The sequence below is a fragment of the Eutrigla gurnardus genome (genome assembly GCF_963514095.1).
Source record: "Eutrigla gurnardus genome assembly, chromosome: 5".
Taxonomy (NCBI): domain Eukaryota; kingdom Metazoa; phylum Chordata; class Actinopteri; order Perciformes; family Triglidae; genus Eutrigla; species Eutrigla gurnardus.
In genome coordinates this window covers 15,905,093-15,924,370 of record NC_139919.1, presented here as the reverse complement: position 1 = coordinate 15,924,370, position 19,278 = coordinate 15,905,093, and the positions used below count along the sequence as shown (strand labels likewise).

At 40.2% G+C, this 19,278-nt stretch overlaps 1 protein-coding gene across 1 annotated transcript; it reads right to left on the bottom strand.

The window, feature by feature from the left end:
* Positions 1 to 447: 447 nt before the first annotated feature.
* On the bottom strand, positions 448 to 18,430 carry stag3 (STAG3 cohesin complex component). Its single transcript, XM_084009592.1, has 29 exons — positions 18,322 to 18,430; positions 17,397 to 17,493; positions 16,986 to 17,062; positions 16,582 to 16,786; positions 15,544 to 15,695; positions 13,722 to 13,919; positions 13,200 to 13,298; positions 12,674 to 12,753; positions 11,932 to 12,039; positions 10,959 to 11,046; positions 10,409 to 10,511; positions 10,113 to 10,216; positions 9,607 to 9,699; positions 9,260 to 9,352; positions 8,941 to 9,141; positions 8,593 to 8,660; positions 8,409 to 8,496; positions 8,088 to 8,168; positions 7,552 to 7,644; positions 7,127 to 7,295; positions 5,996 to 6,129; positions 5,467 to 5,568; positions 5,102 to 5,235; positions 4,681 to 4,803; positions 4,174 to 4,349; positions 1,703 to 1,889; positions 1,325 to 1,426; positions 1,101 to 1,194; positions 448 to 851 (listed from the first exon to the last, which is right to left on the bottom strand). The coding sequence occupies exons 1-29, from the start codon at positions 18,358 to 18,360 to the stop codon at positions 807 to 809; spliced, it is 3,333 nt and encodes a 1,110-aa protein (XP_083865718.1). The 5' UTR covers positions 18,361 to 18,430; the 3' UTR covers positions 448 to 806.
* Between the last annotated feature and the right edge of the window lie 848 nt (positions 18,431 to 19,278).

Here is a 19,278-nt window from a genome sequence, read left to right as displayed (position 1 = left end):
AAATACATAATTCCCAAGTTCATTACTGAAAATTTGATGGCTGATTTTTAATTTATGAGTGCGCAATTTGGATTTTTGAATGTTATTGATACAGTTCACCCCAAAGTCCAAAATATACATTTCCCCCTCTTACCTGTAGTGCTATTTATCAGCATGTTGTTTTGGAGATATTGGTCAGATATATCTGCCTTCTCTCAAAACAGGTGCTTGATAGAAGGCAAAAGCATAAACTAACTATATTTTTCTTTTTCATTTGCTCATATCTTACTAAATGTGCATTCTCTAAATTTCATTGAGCCTGCGTTTGTATATTTTTTAGGATTTGTGCATCACCCAGTCATGCCCACTCGGAACCAACTTTTCATGTGATCTAATTAAAGACACTTTCAGTGTTACTTTGGTCCACACATTTTTTTTTTTAAACACATTTAAATTAACAAGTGTTACACAAAAAGATGCTGTCAACAACAGTGAAAGATAGGAAAATTAAATTCAAAATGTGGAACACAGAAGGAGAGACTTTCAGCTTGCTGCCAGCTTACAGGGATCTAACTGAACTTCAGTACATAAAAAAAAACCCAGAACAAATGTATGAATCATAAGGGAAATGGTAACAGGGCTTAACCTCAAACTTCATAGTGATTTTGTTTTTCTTTCCCTCCAACAAAAGTAATGACTGAAATAGATCTGACAGGTGAACTCGGTAAGCGGCGATGTATAAGAACAGGTTACCACTGAAAACACCAGTGTTGAAGAATGTATGAATGGAAAAGGCTGTTCCCCAGGTGGTCCAGGTCTCTGTGCCCTCAGTCAAAGAGCTCATCAAGGACACTGATGTGACGAGTGGAAGGCTGCAGAGCAAAAACAGGATGAAAAAAGTTTGATCTTGCTAGAAATGCAATCCTCCAGTGTTTCCTATCAGTTTCCCATGAAATACCTAGACTTTTGCTCTTAAAGTGCACTAAATTCTGCATTTAACATTAAAATGTACATATTTTTCTAACGTGGGAGCATCCCCTACTATCTCTCCTCCTTATACCTGATGAGTGTGTGATTTGTTGTAAAATGTATGACCAACATGTGCCAAGATTTGTTTTTACCAGTACATATGAAGAGTCATTTTCAGAGTCACTGTTGTAATCCTCAATCTCAGGCTCCTCTCTGTCTGCATCGTCGTCCTCAATCAGAGATAGTCTGGAGAGAAAACCGTAGATTTTTTTGTAATTATTCTTACCTAATAATAACCATCACAAAATGTGACAAATATTCACATTTTCTAAATTTCAAAACCATTCTGTTTATTCTCCTCTAACATCAGTCTTACAAGGTGAGGTGGGAGTTCAATTCCTGCTGATCCAAAGTGGGAACGGTCTGGCTGGAGGAGAGCTGGCGTCGTTTGGTTGGCTTCACCTTTCTCATACAGGACCTGAATGAACAGCAGCAGGTACATTTTAGATGGCAGACATACTATGTGTGTGTTGCATAAGTAATTGTCCTGTAAAAAAGAATCTATTTTGCCCACTGTAAATATTGTTCCTTTAGAGAACAGAGCCGAGCAGCTAACGCTTGGCTGGCAGACTGACAGAAAATAATTAGACTTTGTCAATTTCCAGCATTTGACTGGTGCCTGGCAAAAATGTATGAACCTCTGAAATACAGTTGGTAGATATTGTAAATGCGTTATTGACAAGACTCGGCTTACCCTACGGAGAACTCATCCTCAGACACCGGTGCAGGGAGGCTGCTGCTGGTATCAGGTTCTCTGGCTCTGGAGGCCAGCTGCTTGGCTGGCTGTCTCTGGACAGTGGAGGTGAGGGCTGGGGTAGGCAGGTTACTGTTGATACTTATGGTGTCCAACCAGGATCCTCCGGTTGTGCTGGCCACTGAACCTGGAAGAAACAGAAGTCAACAAGAGACGGTTATTAACTGTGACACTTCATTTGAAATGTTTTACAAACTACAGGGCAAGTATATATATATATATGGATTCAAATATATTTACACTGACAAGGGGACAGGTACATTTACAAAACAGCCAATTTGTAAATCAACCAAAATAAAACAACAATTTCATTAAATGAATAATCATTTAAAAGAGGTATACTATGCAGGAACTTTGAAAAAAATCTAATAAAAATCACAATCTCTGCCTCAATGTGTGATTGAATGAATTCAAGCCACAATTGACAAACTACCCTTCTAGACTGCAATTGTATCAGACGAGTGTTTCACTTGCATCCCACACAACAGATCTCATTGTAATCTATGCAGATGTCTGCACCGGCTCTGTGTAGGTGCACATCCCGGCTCCGTCTCAAGGGAATAACTGCGACTTGAAGCTTCAGCAATGCACTCTGCTGTGTCATCACAGTGGCCCCTACCAGCCGGGGGCCGGTTAAGAGTAGTGAGTGAGAAGTCAGCAGGCAGTCAATGACAGTATAAAACAGGCAATAAAACTGTTTTGAGACAGCGTGAGTCACTGTAACCACAACGGCCTTGGGCATGCAGCCGTAACTGGCCACCCAAAATATTATGCAGTGTACAGTCGCTCACGAACGCACGCACACATGCAAGTGATCCCATGAAAACAAATGTATAGACTCATAAAAAGTAATCCTTCTCATTCATCACATATGACCCACTAGACGCATGTGGTGATGTCTCTCTTATTTACGTTAGTTATGGCAAAAACCCTGCCCTCGGCCTGTATTTTCTTTTGATTATTATTTAGCTGTGTTCGGGATGAGTGAGTAACCCCCAGCCAATAACAGCACAGGTGAGGTCAGGACTTTATAAATAGGTAGAGATGAAATTACAATGCTGTTTCCATCTCTCTCCTCTGCTCTCTATCATTGTCATAACTGTATGAAGAGCTGTAGGTCTGCATGTCTGTTTGAGTGTGAGTGATAGTGACTGTGAGCAGAAAGGCCTCAGTGGACAGGATGCGATTCAGCTGCATTCAAAAAGCTCCAGCTATACCCCAACTTCCTTCAGGGTGATTCAGAGTTGTGTGTGTGTGTGTGTGTGTGCTAGAGCATTACAAACACAAACAATCAGAAAATAAAATTTAATTTCTTTGAATCATGGTTTTGTTCTCGGCGATGCTGCTCTAGCCCCTTTCACACAGCCGTTTCAAGACGGGAATGTTGTGCCATTATTCTGCCTTGCTGTTCTGTATAAAAAGGTAAGTAAAATGTATTTATATGGTGCTTTTCACAGATACAATCAAAAAGTGCTTCACAGTAAAAGCAGTGCAGGTAGGACCAACATCAATGTTATAATGGGGCTTCTCTCTCTCTCTCTCACTCGTTTGAATGTTGTCTTAACAAATGGCAAGAAATAGTTGCTGCAAAGTCGTTTAAATACAAGACATTCTCTGGTTTCAGCTGTTGAAATGGGAGGAGTTGCAGATTTTCTGTTCTATATCATAGTAAAGTATAAAAACTTAAAATCTGTTCTGTTGGTCAGTCATAACTGAATTAGAAGAAGTCACCTTGGGCTTTGGGAAACTTGTGATGGGCACTTTCCCCATTTCCCTTTATGATGAATTAGGAAAAAATAGAAAGATCAATGCCACAACTTTTGTTGCTGAATTAAAGGATAATGACGCCACTGATGGACAGTGTAGTTTTTGAGGAAGAGACTAATGATATTGCTGACAAATGCAACTTGCCTGTTTCTAATTTAAAAACAAACATAACAGGCAGAATTACCTTCTGCCCGTTTTCTCTGTTTTGTGATGAATAAGGCTATTTAAAACTAACGCTTGACAAAGCATTGAAACTTGAGCATAAACTCTGATCCATCCATTGTCTACCGCTTATCCAGTATTCAGGGTCGCGGGGGAATGGAGCCTGTAATAATAATAATAATAATAATTAACTTTAATAACTTTTAAAAGTGCTTTGCCACAAAATAACATTTAAACAAGGGCAACTTGACAATAAAAAGACTATATAAATAAATAAGGTTAAGTATAATTTGCATCCCTAAATGAAGATATGAATTGGTCACAGCTCTCGCTAAGTTGCATTTGAGGGTCAGGGAAACCTTCCTTTCACTAATTCCAACAACAACGATTCATCTTTGACCCACCTGTTTAGGAAGGGAATCAAATATAAAAAACTTTTTAAGTATACACATTTTTTTGTGTTACATGTGTGTCCATCATACCCTTAGCAGTGGTCCTTTTGCGCTTAGCTACTGGTGTATCATCTGAGGAGACTGCATCACCTCCCTCCTGTCCTCTGGCTTTAGCAGAGGAGCGGACCTCCAAGGAACGCTGATATAGTCGGACTGACGGCCAGGAGAGGGCAGCACTGGGACACACTGTTTTCACAAGCTCAGCCCTGGAAAGTGATGACAGTTTTTTTTTGTTGGTTTGTGTAAATTTATTACATGAAATTAATTGATTCTAAATCTTGATTAAGGAGGCTGCTTGTACTATTAGCTTGTGACCATTGGACAAGAAATCTACCATTCTCTTTGAAATGAAAAATGATCATCTATCTAATCCTGGAATGATGTCAGCAAATGCATTGGAAGGTAACAGTTAAATTCTCTGAAACGCCGTTGCTTGATTATGATTTTGTTATTCCATACACCACTTATAGTGTTCAAACTCATATAATCATCATCATATTTGACTAACGTGTGTAAGAATGAGTTTTATATTCTCACAGCCTGGTGCGGTCCTGGCGCAGGAGTTTGAAACTGAAGTCGCTGAGGATCTCCAAGAAGGTCACATTCGTGTACTGCTCTTCTCCTTCCAGTGAGTCCCGAAATGCAAAATGCACACCGTCTCTAAGAGCACACACAACACACACAAGAGCTCAAACATAAAAAACAAAACAATGTATAACTCATGTGTATATACTTGTGTGTAAAAAACACTTAACCGCTATATTTACACCATTCAAGTGTAACCAACATTTGTTGATTATCATATAATAGAGAAAAAAAACAAATGATTTCTTTTACATTCACTGAGACTTAGCTGGCCCTTAGAGCTGTAAAGTTGCCCTAACGGCTATACAAAAATAGTAAAATAAAAAGGGTTGAAAGTCTGTATGTGTTTGGCGGAGACACGCTAGTTACTTACGTATGCAGGACCAAAAGTGGTTTGCGGACACGATTAAGATCGATACCAAAGCTCATGGCGAGTCTCTTGGCCAAGTCTCTGATCTCACTGAGATCCTGACTGCTCTTGTCTTGTGTAAGCATCTCTGAGAACAGCTGAACAAACACAAACATTACTATAAAAAAGATATTCTGGATAAGGCGGTTCTGTGGAGGAGAGCTGTTTGTTTACTGGGAAAAAGGGACTTTAAGCAATTAAAGCACTGGTTTTAGTGATTTAGATAAATTCATTCCTAAAAGGTATTTTGTGCATTCATCAAAGGTTCACACTACACAATCTAAATGATCAGAAATAAACATGATTATTGATTACTTCCCTGTGCATACCTGCTGCAGACTCAGACAGACCGTCTTGGCGCTCTGTACCGGACTTATGAGCTTGCTCTTGCTTACAGTCTCTTTAATGATGTCGCCAAAGTCTTTGAAGTACTGGAGAAACCAGAAAAGAAAAGATAGGTATGATCATTAGCCAATTTAATTAACAGCATTGTATTCTATCTAAAAGTGTAAGAATAACCATCTCCCTTCTAGTCATCTGTGCTTCTTTTCACCTTTATTACCGCTGACACATTCTTATCACCTCACTGGTTCTAAACAGATTTTCTCATCATCTTCCACTCTCTTACACATCCTCTCCATTATTCATGTTATATAAACTAATTCCCTGTATTCCCACTCCAGTTCATTCACTATTAATTTAACAATTTCTAAACTCACCAATTTAACTATTAACACATTCGGCTTACACGCTCACCCAACGGGAATCAGTCAATGAATAGGAATCTGAGTGCTCATAATGTATAAATAGTATGCTAAGCTTATAGCTATGCCATATAGGCCTTATCGCCATCTCCACCTTGCTGTAGTGCTTGAAGACAATAGTGGCGGCACTGAGGTCCAGCACCCCATAGATGACCAGCTTACAGTAGCCAGCCAGCTGGTTGCGCTTCCTCTGGAGAAGAGTTATCTTCAACTCCTCCTCACCCTCAACTAGAGAGGAGAGTCAAGGTGGAAAGGTGTGAAATTGAGGGGAAAGGAGAGTAACAGTAACAACAACAGTTAACTTGAAGGATGTAGATGAGAGACTAAGGGAGGAAACTTTGGAGGTGTTGATAAGACACAAGCAAGATGTGTGATGACAGACTGGTATTTGACTTGGGAATTGTCAGTGCATTATCAAATCGAGACAAAAGATTTGTTATGGCAGCAGATCTCAAAATGAGACATCAAAAACTATATCTGCAGGCGTAAATGAAGAGAGGGTCCTCTGGGGGAGCTGGGGCAGTGTTAGAATCCAGGAGAGGCATTATCAGCACAATATATGTAAATTTACTTAACGTCTATTCCAGGTAGAGCTTTCAAAAATAACTCTGGATAATTTTAATGATATTTGAATCGTCATATTTTGTGAATCAAACACTAATCTACAATGTAACCAGCAATATTTCTTTGTCATGTAAATGGAGAAGTTGTATACAGTTGAACTGTCTTTTCACGTGTTTTGTGGGGCTTTTTGAAGTAATTACAGGGTACAATGATTTAGATAGTCAATAGTAATATAATTGAAGACTTTTGATATCTAAACATCATAATAAATGTATAGTTGTTTGGGGCCCCAGGCAGTTGCCTGCCTTGACTAACATTACAGTCTGCCCTGGTGGTTTCCCCGTGAACCAGAGAGAATTAATTTGCATCTGGCCTGCTCTGAACTAGTTTGTTTTGCTTGTTGATTTGTCATATTTAGCAAATTCATTGTTGAGTTATGGCTCAATGTGTTTTGAGAGATCACATGGCCTTTGACCACCAAATCAGTGCATCTCTGAGTTGGACAGTTGTGCCATATTTGGTCATATTCCCTCACACATACGGATAACTCGAAAACGGCTGTCAACAGGGACTGACAACAGAGACCGAACATGCTTTTTGAAAGTCTTGTGCAAACATTTATCAAGAGTGGAAGTTATTCTTTCACATGGCTTCAAAATACCATCAAGCTCAGCATCTTCAAGGTCAGAGAAGATGTAGTCCAGCAGGAAAGCAGCCATCTCAGAGCGCAGGGAATCAGACGGCAGGTGGACCAGCGTTTGAAGGGCGGGTGCAGAGCGGGCTGAACTTGTACTGTACAAGAGCAGCAAGTCACACAACAGCTCAAAGGCCTGTGGATGGAAGGAGACAAACCATTATTAGAATTTACCATCTCTGTATATTTAAATTCAGACATGGCAGAACAACAACACTGACAAAATGAGGAGCAACTAATCTCAAGGACAATAACTTTGACCTGCTCTTTAGTGCACAAAAAGAAAATGATAAATAACCTTTTAACTCGTCATTAACCACTTACATACAGTCTACAGTGTTCAAAAATGATATCACACACTCTTTGTTCACATATGGGACTACGTTACTTGCCTGATCTCTGATCTCAGTCTCGTTCAGAGACAGACATGTCTCACAAACTTGGCAGAACGATTGTACCTCCTTCTTCAGATGCTTCAATTCCCTCTGTATCAGATGGTGAAGGGACAAAGGGCAGAGGTAGACTCAAACATGATCATTAATGTTTTATAATTATGTGTGTAGGGACAGGAACAAGGGGCAAGGCAGGATATTTTCATCATCTGGGAGGGAACTGAACTCAAATTCAGCTTCTATATTTAAGTTGTTTATCAACCAAATGGGATTTAGGAATTGAAAGCAACAAATGTGTTTACTACCGCTATTTAAGTAACTTACTTAAGTAAATAAGTGTGACATAAAGAAAAGGAATTCCATCTCCATTTCTAGTTAGGAATTATGTATTCTTGTTGACGGACACTATTTCAGGGATGAAAACCTATATATGCTATTAAAGTGCCCTCTTCCTGGAGCATTGGGGGGAATTAGGGGGCTCCATTTAAAGAATGGATGCAATATTATAGCTGCTATATAATCAGTGAGATGAGTACCTCAGCTGGAGTGGAGTTAACTGCATTCACTTTAGCCCACATCAGGTAATGGGCAGCACAATTCAGAGCCGACACCACCAGCTGAAATGATACAAAAGGAAAATTATAACGTCTTTTGTAGAGATTGCAGTGCAATGTGAAAAAAGGTAATCATTTTTACTTACCGTTTCAAAGCAACAAGAATTAAATAAATCAAAGTGAAAATATCCTAGTTGCAACATTAAACAACATTTCATTTTGTCAGTTGTTAGACAAACATTCAGAGGCGACTTAAATGTAAAAAATAAATCTACTCAGATTGTCCAAAGCTTTATCACAGACCTCATTGTCGAGCTCTCTGGACTCCATCCTGCTCTCCAGAAGCTCAAGACAAGAGTCGAACAGCTTCCAGCCTGTCGGGTCTTTGGCACTGAACACCAAACACGCACAACAACACGGACGCACACTTCTGTGTAAGAAATAGTCTGAAGTACTACTTCCATGTGTATCATAAGAACATACTCACTGGCTCAGGGCTGCAATCCTTTTCAAAACAGCGGTGGCATTGTATGCCTCATTGTCATCAGCAGTACCCTGATTACACAAACAGACACACACACTCTTGAGATGTTTGTTTGTTTTTTGGCTTATTTTACTTAAAAAAACAAACAAATTAATTAAAAGCAACATTGTGATTTATAATCAAGTCTTCGTCAGTTTTCTTTGCCTTCTTTTGGTGTTCAGGAGCACAATCCTGTGTTTTCATAGTGTAATTATATAGTGTTCATAGTGCCTGCCATCACCGACATAAATGGGTTGGAGAAAAAGTGCATGCATTTTACAACCGGCCACATTTGCTGCCATGCTCTCCCACCTTCACCAGGTCACTTAAGTAGATGCTGAAGCACTCGGTCAGGTCATCCATCAGCTGGCTGAATGCCAGTTGTGCGCGGGAGGAGAAGGTGTAGCGGTCGGCGCAGAGGGCGCTGACCAGGTTGGCGCAAGCCTCCAGCACAGTGACCTCTGTGTGCTTCTCCATTATGTGACATATCTGAGACAGTAGCTGGTCCAGATGCTGACAAAGGGGGGAGAGAGTGATGGGGCGCAGTTTGAGGGAGGACAGGTTAAGTAGCAGTGGGATTTATTAAATGGGAGATTGTAAAGAGATGTTTCAGCTTTTCCTCCAAACCTACCTTCTCCAGCCCTGGTACGCTGCTGAACATCTCCAAGGCAAAGTAGAGAGGAGCTTTGAGCAGTTGGCTCACCTTCCCTGCATCTGCTGAGTACTGCAGGTCAGCATCAAAAAACAAGAAATGAAAATTAAGTACTGCATTTATATGCTAGGCATAGTCATTTCCCCTCCATTCTCAATGTAATATGGGGTAAAATAGGTAAGCATATAATGAAATGAATGAAGTAGGTAAGTAAGTAAGTGAGCAATGATGTTGATGCTTCACCAATATGCCTTAGCTATTCTAACCTTCAGTGTACAATATAACATATTATAACATCAGTGTTACAGTGATTCATGCCCATGTACCTTGGCCAGCAGCTGCGGCAGTAATGGGATGAAATGTGTGGTGACACGTCTCCTGTCTTGTTCCTGGACCTTCCTATCCTTCAGGCTCATGAGCTAATCCCACGATGGTCAGTGAACGGCCAGCAGTCCAACCATGGGTGACGACAAAAAGCAATCAGATATCATAAGAAAGTGTGCATGTCTCCTATATGTTCACAGTATTGTCCACAGATCAGTGAATTAACAGCACTGCTCAAGAAAATATGAAATAAAAGAATCCCCTCCTCACAACACTGAATAATTAAAGCTACATTATGAAAATGTGTCTTAGCACTTTGATATAAGCTGTGTACTTTCTATGTCGAAACAGGATGAAAACCTGATCGACATTTTAACGTTACAAAGTCGCATATTGTAATAAATGACTTCATTTGAAGTAAAAACAAAGCCTAATATTTCTATCCCAAGCTCCACTGTCCGTAAAACATAAACAACAATATCATGCAACTGTATGTGCGCGTCACCACCTTCCTGCTCTGAGTTCTTCCAACAGGTGGGGTTGCCTGTGCTGCCTGTCTGATGGCACATATCATGAGCTCTATGAGCGCGCCCTCCTCCTCATACATCAGGCCTGACAACAAACACAGACGCACAGACAGCTGTAGAACTGAGTGGGTGATGGTTGAGAAGATGCGATGCAGCGAGGGAGCAGCACAAGAACAAACAACAAATCAAACCCTAGTTATATAAATGATTATGCTGTATAAGTATTAATCTGAGCTCTATGACGCAGCTAGGATGTAAGTCATATCTTGTTCCTCACCCGCCTCCTTCAGCAGCAATGACGTCATAGTCTCCCAGTCTCTCAGCTCGGATTTTGCCACACCCCACAAACTATCCACCAGGTATGTCGCATGCTCATGGAACTGTCAAGAGAGTCATTGAATTGCTTTGGATTAACTTTACAATTTAAGTGCGTTTCGGAACTATAATGACCATCCTTTAGTTTACCCGACACAATGGATGGTTTACAGTTTAAAACGTTTGGTACAAAACTTCAAAATCATGTTGTCCATCACTCAAAGAGTTCCACTACAATTTAAGATGCGACATGCATCAACCCAGAGCTGCAGACTTGAGATTTGGGCTCAAGTTGGATTCATCTGCTTAATTGCGAAAAAAAAAAAAAAAGATTATTTTTGTTATTTTGTTGTCCTTCCAACTCTTGTTGCTAGTAACGTTTTTTATTGGGAAATCAAAACAAAACTTATTTTGAACAGTATACTTATTGTCATAGTTAGTCTACCGTTAATCATGAAACCTAATAGCCATGATTATAAGATCAGGAAAGACAGGGATGGAAAAGACAGTACCTCACTCTGGATGTAGAAGGATATGAGTATTTGAAAGAAGGCTGCATTTTCATTCTCTTCGTTGTCACTGTCAATCACGCTTTTTAACCTGACACACACACACACACAAAAAATACATTTAACATTACTTTAAAAAGCTACATGTTTACAAACCACAACAGACAAATCCTACTCTTTCTGCCTTTAACCAAAAATAAAGAAATTACATGGAAAAGATACTGCATGTTTAAGTAAATAGGTTTATTCGTCCAAGCTTTGTTGTGAAACTTCATGAAAAAAGGTTTTACGGTTTCTTTTCAGTGAAATGTCTTTGATGACAGAAATTTTCAAATATATTTGTTGAATATACGATAAGCTACAGGTATGGAGGTGCATTTAAGTAGACAACTACAACATTTAGGCTACGATCATACTACAGGCAAATCTGATTTGCAAATGATCAGATCAGGTTGTGTCATCAACCTATCTGCAAGGTTTTCTGTGGTAACCACGCAGAGTCGACTTCAATAACTACATAGCTATGACGCGGCTTTCCAACACGGAAGCATGAGAAATGGAGGTCCGTCATGTTGCCCTCCTAAAAATCACGTCAAGTCGCGAGTCTATCCATGGCCTGTTATTCTCCATGTTGTCCTCTATAGGGCTCTGCTGGAAGCAGCATGGATTCTGCTCAGCACTTCCGTCACTCTGGATTTGACATTGTTATGTGAAACACTGCGACTCGGAGACTTTGAAATTCGATTTGAGCGGCCAAAGTCCGAACAGAGGCGCATTTGTAGAAATAAGTTTTAATTGCATTTTAAACCACCTCCAAATGTGGTTTGGATCCAATTTACAAAAATCACATTTCATGTGTATTTTCTGTTGTCCAGACTTTCTAAAATAAATCGTGTTATACCAAAAACACATTTGGGCTGGCAGACTGAACAAGGCTTTAGTCTGACAACATGCAAAAACGAAGGATAAAATGTACTTGTTGAAGAGGAAGATGCCGGCTACAGATGCCAGGCCTCTGTTTGAAGCATAAACCAGGGGATAGATGTGGTCGCAATCCTGCTCTCTCAGACCTTCCTCTGTCTTCCTGCATATGTGCACACACAAGACAAGACATGAAACATAAAAACAATTCGCCATCAAGCACTGCATTTACTCTTGTCTGGTGATTTGTTATGATATCTGACTAAACCATTTTGCAGCATTTTGTGCATGATAAAAAAAAATCTGTTGAATTTTTAAAAGCCATTACCATATTGTCATCTCTTTTGTTAATTAATCATCTAACTAACAAGAAACTTGAGTCAGTGGTCCAAGATGTTGGCCAAACGTGCTGTGATTCATCAGCATTCATGACGAGTGTCATCACAGATATGAGTAACCATTACACTTCTATTGTTGAGAAACTGGACTGAATTATTTGAGGACAACCGGGATATATTTGCAGTATATTTGGTTATTTTTCCAGGAGATAAAATGATTTTGTCCTTTTCTGTCTCTCATTCAGGACTATTTTGAAAGCACTAATGCTCAAAACTGCCTTTTAATAGATTTTCTCAGTAAATAAAGCTCAAAATGTCCGATGCAACAAAGAAAATCCGCCTGAAATTACATAAAATGTGCTATATTTGGTATTATGACATCTACTAAAATGAGCTTCCTGTACTGCATGCTGCAGATAGAGGCACAGAGAAACCATCAGAGACGCAGAAACCCCTCACTGTTGGATCAGCAGCAACAGCTTGACCACTTCCACTGCCACCTCTGGGTCCTTGTCCAGTACCATGCTAAGCATCCTCTCCTATGAGAAAAATGGTGATAAATCATGCCAGCAGACAACAATGCATAAAAATGACACACATTAATGTACCCGCACACACAGACATGCAAGCAGGCACACAAATGCACTGATTAGGTGCTAAGCCATGCCACGAAAACCATTTATCTGCAGCAGCACATGTGGCTTAGGAGGATTTTTATGTGTTTGAGAAAAGCTTATTAACCATCAGTAATTGGCAGCAATTAATGCATCCAGACACATGCCCAGACGAAGGATGAGACCATCACAACATTTTTTTTTGAAAGGCAAAAAGGGGGGGGGGGGGGGGGGGGGGGGGCAACAAAATAGAAACAACACAATAAACTGGAACAATAGATTAAAGAGAGATGCTGTGCAGATAGACAGACAGAAACACGAAGGGAGTACTTGGGCATTAAATGGGGTTCGAATCCAGTGGGATGACTCACTTTAAATCTGCTGGTGAAAAGCTCCAGGCGGCCAATGAATTCCTTCTCTTGGTACAGACCCTGCAGGGCACGCACACACTGCAGACGCACTGGACTTTGCTGAAGGAAAGAACAAGAGAGTACAGTAACACACTCTATAACCTACATACAGAATGAAACCCAGGCCAGTTCATATTAGACAATTCTCTTTGTGCAAGTGGAAGTATGCAATCCTTCTGGTGTCTGTGTGTGCAGATATGCTACAACACCACCTGGTGTGAGCGGCTGTCAAAGACTACAAAGCATTAATATAAAATAAAAAAGCTGCATAATTCCCTATATACTGCAGTCTTTCATTCATTTCTATTTCCACTGCTGGCCTGCAGACAGACAGCTGCTTCCTCTGTGACAGAGAATATGTTGTTACAGGCGGGGATGGAACCACAGATCACAGTAACACACTCATGTATTTTCTATTGTCTCATCCTTTGTGTGTGTCTATATATATATATATATGTGTGTGTGTGTGTGTGTGTGTGTTACCTTGTCATGCAGGGTCCATCCCAGGTATTTAAGACAACCATCATTAAGGAAGTCTTCGGGGTCCGTTTTCAGCCACATGCCTAACTCCTCAATACACACAGCCCGAATCTCAGGCAGGCGGTCTCGATAACGGTGCACAAACACACCACGAAACGTGGCGTTCATCATGGAGGATACCTCCTCTCGGTTCTCCCGCAGCTATAACACATACGCATAAAACTAGGGACGTAGGGCAATATTGATACACTACATAACGTGCACATTTTTGTGGAATACAGATTGCACAAAAAGTAGGGCCTTAATGTTGGATGTTACAGGGACTGTGCTAATTATAAATGCATATCGTCATGGACACAAAACTATTCACACACCAAATCATACAATAGTTTGTTTTACTCCCAATACTTTACCAATCTTAAGCAATAACTTCTGTGATTTTCAACCTGGGTTCTATTTTCCCATGTTATTGTGGCAAAGTGGACTAATGGAGACATTATTTTTTAATTGTTACAGCATTGAAGGTTCATGCTGTAACCTGCAACCATGAAATGAGCTGCTAAGCGATCGTTGCATGTAACTTGGTCAATGTTATTTTGACTATTTTTCAATAAATAAAGCATAAAGCTTAAATAGAGTAATCAATGAGCAGAAAATGATGATTTGATGATCAGTCAACTACAAGCAAGACTTGACCAATCACATTTGACGATGTAAATCCTTAGTCAGGGACATCCCGACATTGCTTTATTGCAGAAAGGACCCTACAGAGAAATTACCGTTTTTCTTTGCCTTTCGCTTGATGCAGTCTGTTTTTGATTGTGTTTAAGTCCCACTCAAGGAGAAGCCTCGTTATGAAATCTGAATATCAGGCAGCAATAGGTCCCACTCTTCACAGCATTGGGCATAGGGTGACACAGCAGCCACAAGGACACTACCAGTCTCGTGAGCTTCGCGGCCTTGCAGCAGCTGGTTCACCCTACTCTGCCTGTTGCTCCTCTTTGCCTCCTCGTCCACTCTTCAATTAGTCCGAGCTCTTTATTTGTATACTTAAATAAATACGACGGCCACCAAATTAAAAAAACACATCCACATTGTTGAAATCAAAATATTCCTCCATGGCATAACAAATATTTTAGATAACACTAAACTACACTTTCTGTACTCCAACACAAACACAACAACCCTAGTCACAGAACGAGAATTCTTCTTGAGCGACTCTTTCCATAATGTTGTCAGACACGTATAAGAATAATCATTGCGGACGTGAATGATGGTGCCAGCTTGCCTCGATGGGATTACATTGCAGCTTGTCAGTGGACGCTGTCTACAGCGTTCTCACTCGTACCAGAAAGTGTGGTCCCCATTAGTCTATTAGACACTAAAAAATGGGAAGCTAGGATCCAAAAAGTTACCCTTTAATAACACTTGGAATGTGATACAAGGTACCCATATTTATACCTCAGAATGTCTGTGTGGTATAATGCTTGTGACCAAGGTGTGAAAACAACAAGCGCATGAATTCTGGCTAACCCGTCTCTACTCATCACACGGGTTGGAAAGTAAAACATATATTTTCACTGATTTTGTTTGGGGAAGGAAATTGTGCGACGAAGACAATTTCAAACGGAACATTCAATTAACAACATGTGTCTGATAGGCAAGGAAAATGTTGTATTTTCCACTGTGCCCTTTCCCATGGGGAAAAAAAACAGCACAGGTAAGATGTTTCTTATAAAGCCAATGTAGACGGACTGCTTTAATATCCTGACCTGTATGTGAGAGTGGCTGTCTGTACTCATGGCAGTGTTTGTGTATATGTCACCTCACTGATGGAGGCCTCCAGCTTCTCCAGTTTGCCAGAGGCTCTGTCATGCACCTCCTTGCTGTTCTCCATGTTGTATTGCCGCTGGGTGGTCTGCAGCTGAACAGACACTAGCACAGCTACATCCACCAGCCCAGTCACCAACTTCATGGCTAATAGAAAAAAGCATGCAGGTTGGCAAGGCTCGATACTACTGACAGCATTGCATTTCAGAGGGGGATAGACGGTTATCTATGAAAAAAATGACTAATTATGGTATTGATGTTAATATTTCCATCATTCAGTCATCCAGTTTTATTTTCCATCTGATGTTATGCATTGTATATATTGTATAACATCATATTTTTTATCTATTGTAAGTAAGGGCGCGTATATAAGTATGTTTTATCTTTTCCCTGTTTTTATGTTAATCCCCCACCTCTCACCCTTTGGATAAAACCACTTCTGGTCTGCCACTTTCCACAAAACATTCCCCCATGTCTAGCGCAGAAGCGTATCGGACGTGTTTTTCACTCGCAACTGATTTGATGTCATCTGTGTCTGCGTCTCACAGGATTTTGATTGTATTGTTTCCCATGTCAAGTAGGTTAAAATATGATAATGGTCTACTTCACCACCAGGTTCACTGAAAAATTATAACTGAATCATATCCAAATGCTTTTGATGTAAGATAAATCTGAAATACTAAATAAAGCTGCACAGTCTACAGAAACAGAACACGTTATATTTACTTTGATTTTACCATTTTAATTGAGAAGAATGCTACACCACAAAAGGTACAGCTAGAGTCGACATTTAGCGATATCTTCTTGACTGAAGACTTCAAAAGAAAACAAGGAGAAACAATAAAACCTGGAGGAGTACATTCGGAAAAGAAAAATAACTTATCCAGCAAATGAAACAAATGTCAGCGGAATGGAGCAGTTTGTTCTGCAACCCAGATACACAGGAGAAAAACCTATGCTATCACGGCATGGAGAGCAGGTTTCCACCCCTTTCCTAGTATATTATATGAGAGTACTATGCTGATGTGCTTACCAATCAGGGTACTGGTGTGTCTGAAGGCTCTGACCTGGGAGTCAGACAGGCCGGTGAGCAGGGCCAGCAAGGAGGGGAAGAGGTACTCATCAAAAACGAAGCTATTGCGACAGGATCTCACCAGAACCTGCACAAACTCACACAAACTGGCTTTAAAACGCTTCAGCTGGGGGCCTGGATTGGACAGAGGGTAGCGGACTGAATCCTGGAGGATGACAGGGAAAAAAAAACAAAAAAGAAGGAATCCCATCACCCACCATGCTTAGTAGTTATTTGAGACAGAAGAAGTAAGAAGGGATGGAAAAGACTATAAATGAAGTGACTTCAAAGCCGGGTTGAGGTTCTGTAATAATTATCTTGATTATTATTTAGGATTTATTTAAATAAATGTAAACATGTCTTACCTCATTGAACTCTTTGGTAAGTGTGCCGATGATCTCAGCATTCTGCATGCTGTCCAACATCTCTCTGCTAACGACACCTGAACAAAATAATTAAATGTCCCACATCAGGAATCAAAGTGAAACACCTGAACATAGAATGTATAATTATACAATAAGTCTGATTCTTGTATTTCACCCCCAGAACTAAATGGCATCATGATTTCTTTTCACTTTCACTCCACTCTCACAAACATATTGATACATTGTGTTGTCAATAAACAGAGGATTAACAGAACAGCTACACATTGCATCATTAGCATATTAGGAGATCAATAGTTCACTGCTGATCATTGCGTGAGATGAAATTGGAAAGATAATCTCTTGAACTTTGACTTCCATCCCCCTCTCTTGGGCTCCCTCTTGAACTCTGACCTTTGCATCCACAGGACTGAACAATGAAGTTGATGAGCACCAGAAGCCCCGCCTCTCGGCTTTCCTTGTAGCTGTCTAGCCACTCGTCCACCACCGTCTTAAGATTGACAGGGAGGCAGCAGCCAATGAGAACAGTGCACTCAGATCAAAGGGTGGATGGATAGAACAACAATATATCATTTAAATAACCTTATCGATTTCAGCTTTCACCTTTCTTCCTAGCATTGGCTTTGTATCTCAGTAGCATATGTGGGTCTGTATGCCCCCTCATTTACATATTCTGCTTATTTTAAATTCCAGTTTTATTCACCATCTCCTTTGCATAATCATTTTTGGCAACCATGGAACCATTACATATAAATCGAAGCTACTTAAGAACATATGCTGTGTTAAATATCATAATGTTATGTAAAAATAAAGAAAATATAGTAAAAACAGAGAAATATTTGTGTAACAGACTTAAATTTTGTGAACTGCAGTTTGCCACATTTGTTGAATTCACCTATGAAAGTGGGCCTTCACCCACAATCACCATCTGCATTGTGCTGCTGCTCTACACTGTAGTGGCAGGCTCTTTTGTTATTACTGTTCAACACACTTTTTTGTCTTTCTATTGTTATGCAATCCTTTTTTGTAGTCTTTAACCACAAGAGTCTCGGCACAGCACAACAATTGCTGTGACAGATGCTGTCAATCTTTGACTACACAACCCTGTGAAAACATTACATCCTCTTCGCATATCAAAGCCAATTCTGTAGGGTCAAATCAGTCAGCCACTGACAGCAGATAATAATCTCTCTCATTGTTGCTCTTCAAGCCTTGTTTCTCTTTTCATTACACATTCCTCCTTCAGCACCTCCCTCCCTTCATGTGTTTATCGCTACATCCCCTTCCCCCGTTGCTCTTCAGCTGACGGTTTGCTCACCACCATGGCACTCTTTCCAGAGCAGATAGCATCATACATATCCTTTGCACTGATGCTCTTGTTCCCCTCGTTCACTCTCGTCACAGGTCTAGATGAGGTCTGCCTGGACGTCCCCTGTGAGTGCGGATGCTGAGGGGAGGAGTCTGGAGAAGTGGGGATGGGGCTGGACACTCTTGCATCTTTATGCCTGAGTCTCTTGGGTGGCTTGAGATGAAAGAGATGGAAGGGCAGCTCAGCAGCAGAGAAAGTGAATTGATGTTGTCAACTGAATTTATGGTAATCATTGCAATATAAGGCTCACAACGGAGTTGCAGTGATTATGACTCTGGTTAAGCTTTTTTTTTTATATTTTATAAAAACTTAAACATGATCAACAATTATGTAACTTGCTTGAGGTTTGGTTTGAGCACCAAACACATTTACCAGAGGTTCAGTCAATGCCTGTTTTCTCCGCTTTGTGGCACTACTTGTGACAACATAGTCACTGTCAGAATCTGAGAAGTCATCCAGCTCCTCAGGACTAGCAGACAAGAAAGAAAACTGAATCAAGACAAATTTCAGCATCAACAAAGAATTATTATTTAAGCTAACAAAGCCAGGCACGTATCATGATAAAAAATGCTTATGATTTGCGCACAAGACTTACTCATTTGTGTGCCTCGTTATTGTATCATTGTGTTGGAGTGGCCAACAGTCGGGACAGTGAGTGAGTGTCCCTCAAATTATTATCATTATGGTATTTATGCAGTTTTTCCTTGTCCATTTAATCCTCTTTCACAGTTTTGACTGTGCATTGGATTTTGTTTTAGGGCTCTCTCTAGATAGTTTTGGCTGCTGCTATACACATGCTGCCAATGCATTTACTTTGAATTTGGACTGAGATATGTGAAAAGAGCACAGTTTCTCATCATTTGTTAAACATTTTAATTTGCAAAATATCTAGGGTTATACCTTATA

Excerpts from the sequence above, each read along its gene's own strand:
- stag3 (XM_084009592.1), bottom strand. The coding sequence starts at position 18,360 with ATGTATGATGCTATCTGCTCTGGAAAGAGTGCCATGGTG. Across the intron at positions 13,299-13,721 it reads GATGGACCCTGCATGACAAG|CAAAGTCCAGTGCGTCTGCA; the intron begins GTAACACACACA and ends TCTTTCCTTCAG. Across the intron at positions 8,661-8,940 it reads ACTTAAGTGACCTGGTGAAG|GGTACTGCTGATGACAATGA; the intron begins GTGGGAGAGCAT and ends TTGTGTAATCAG.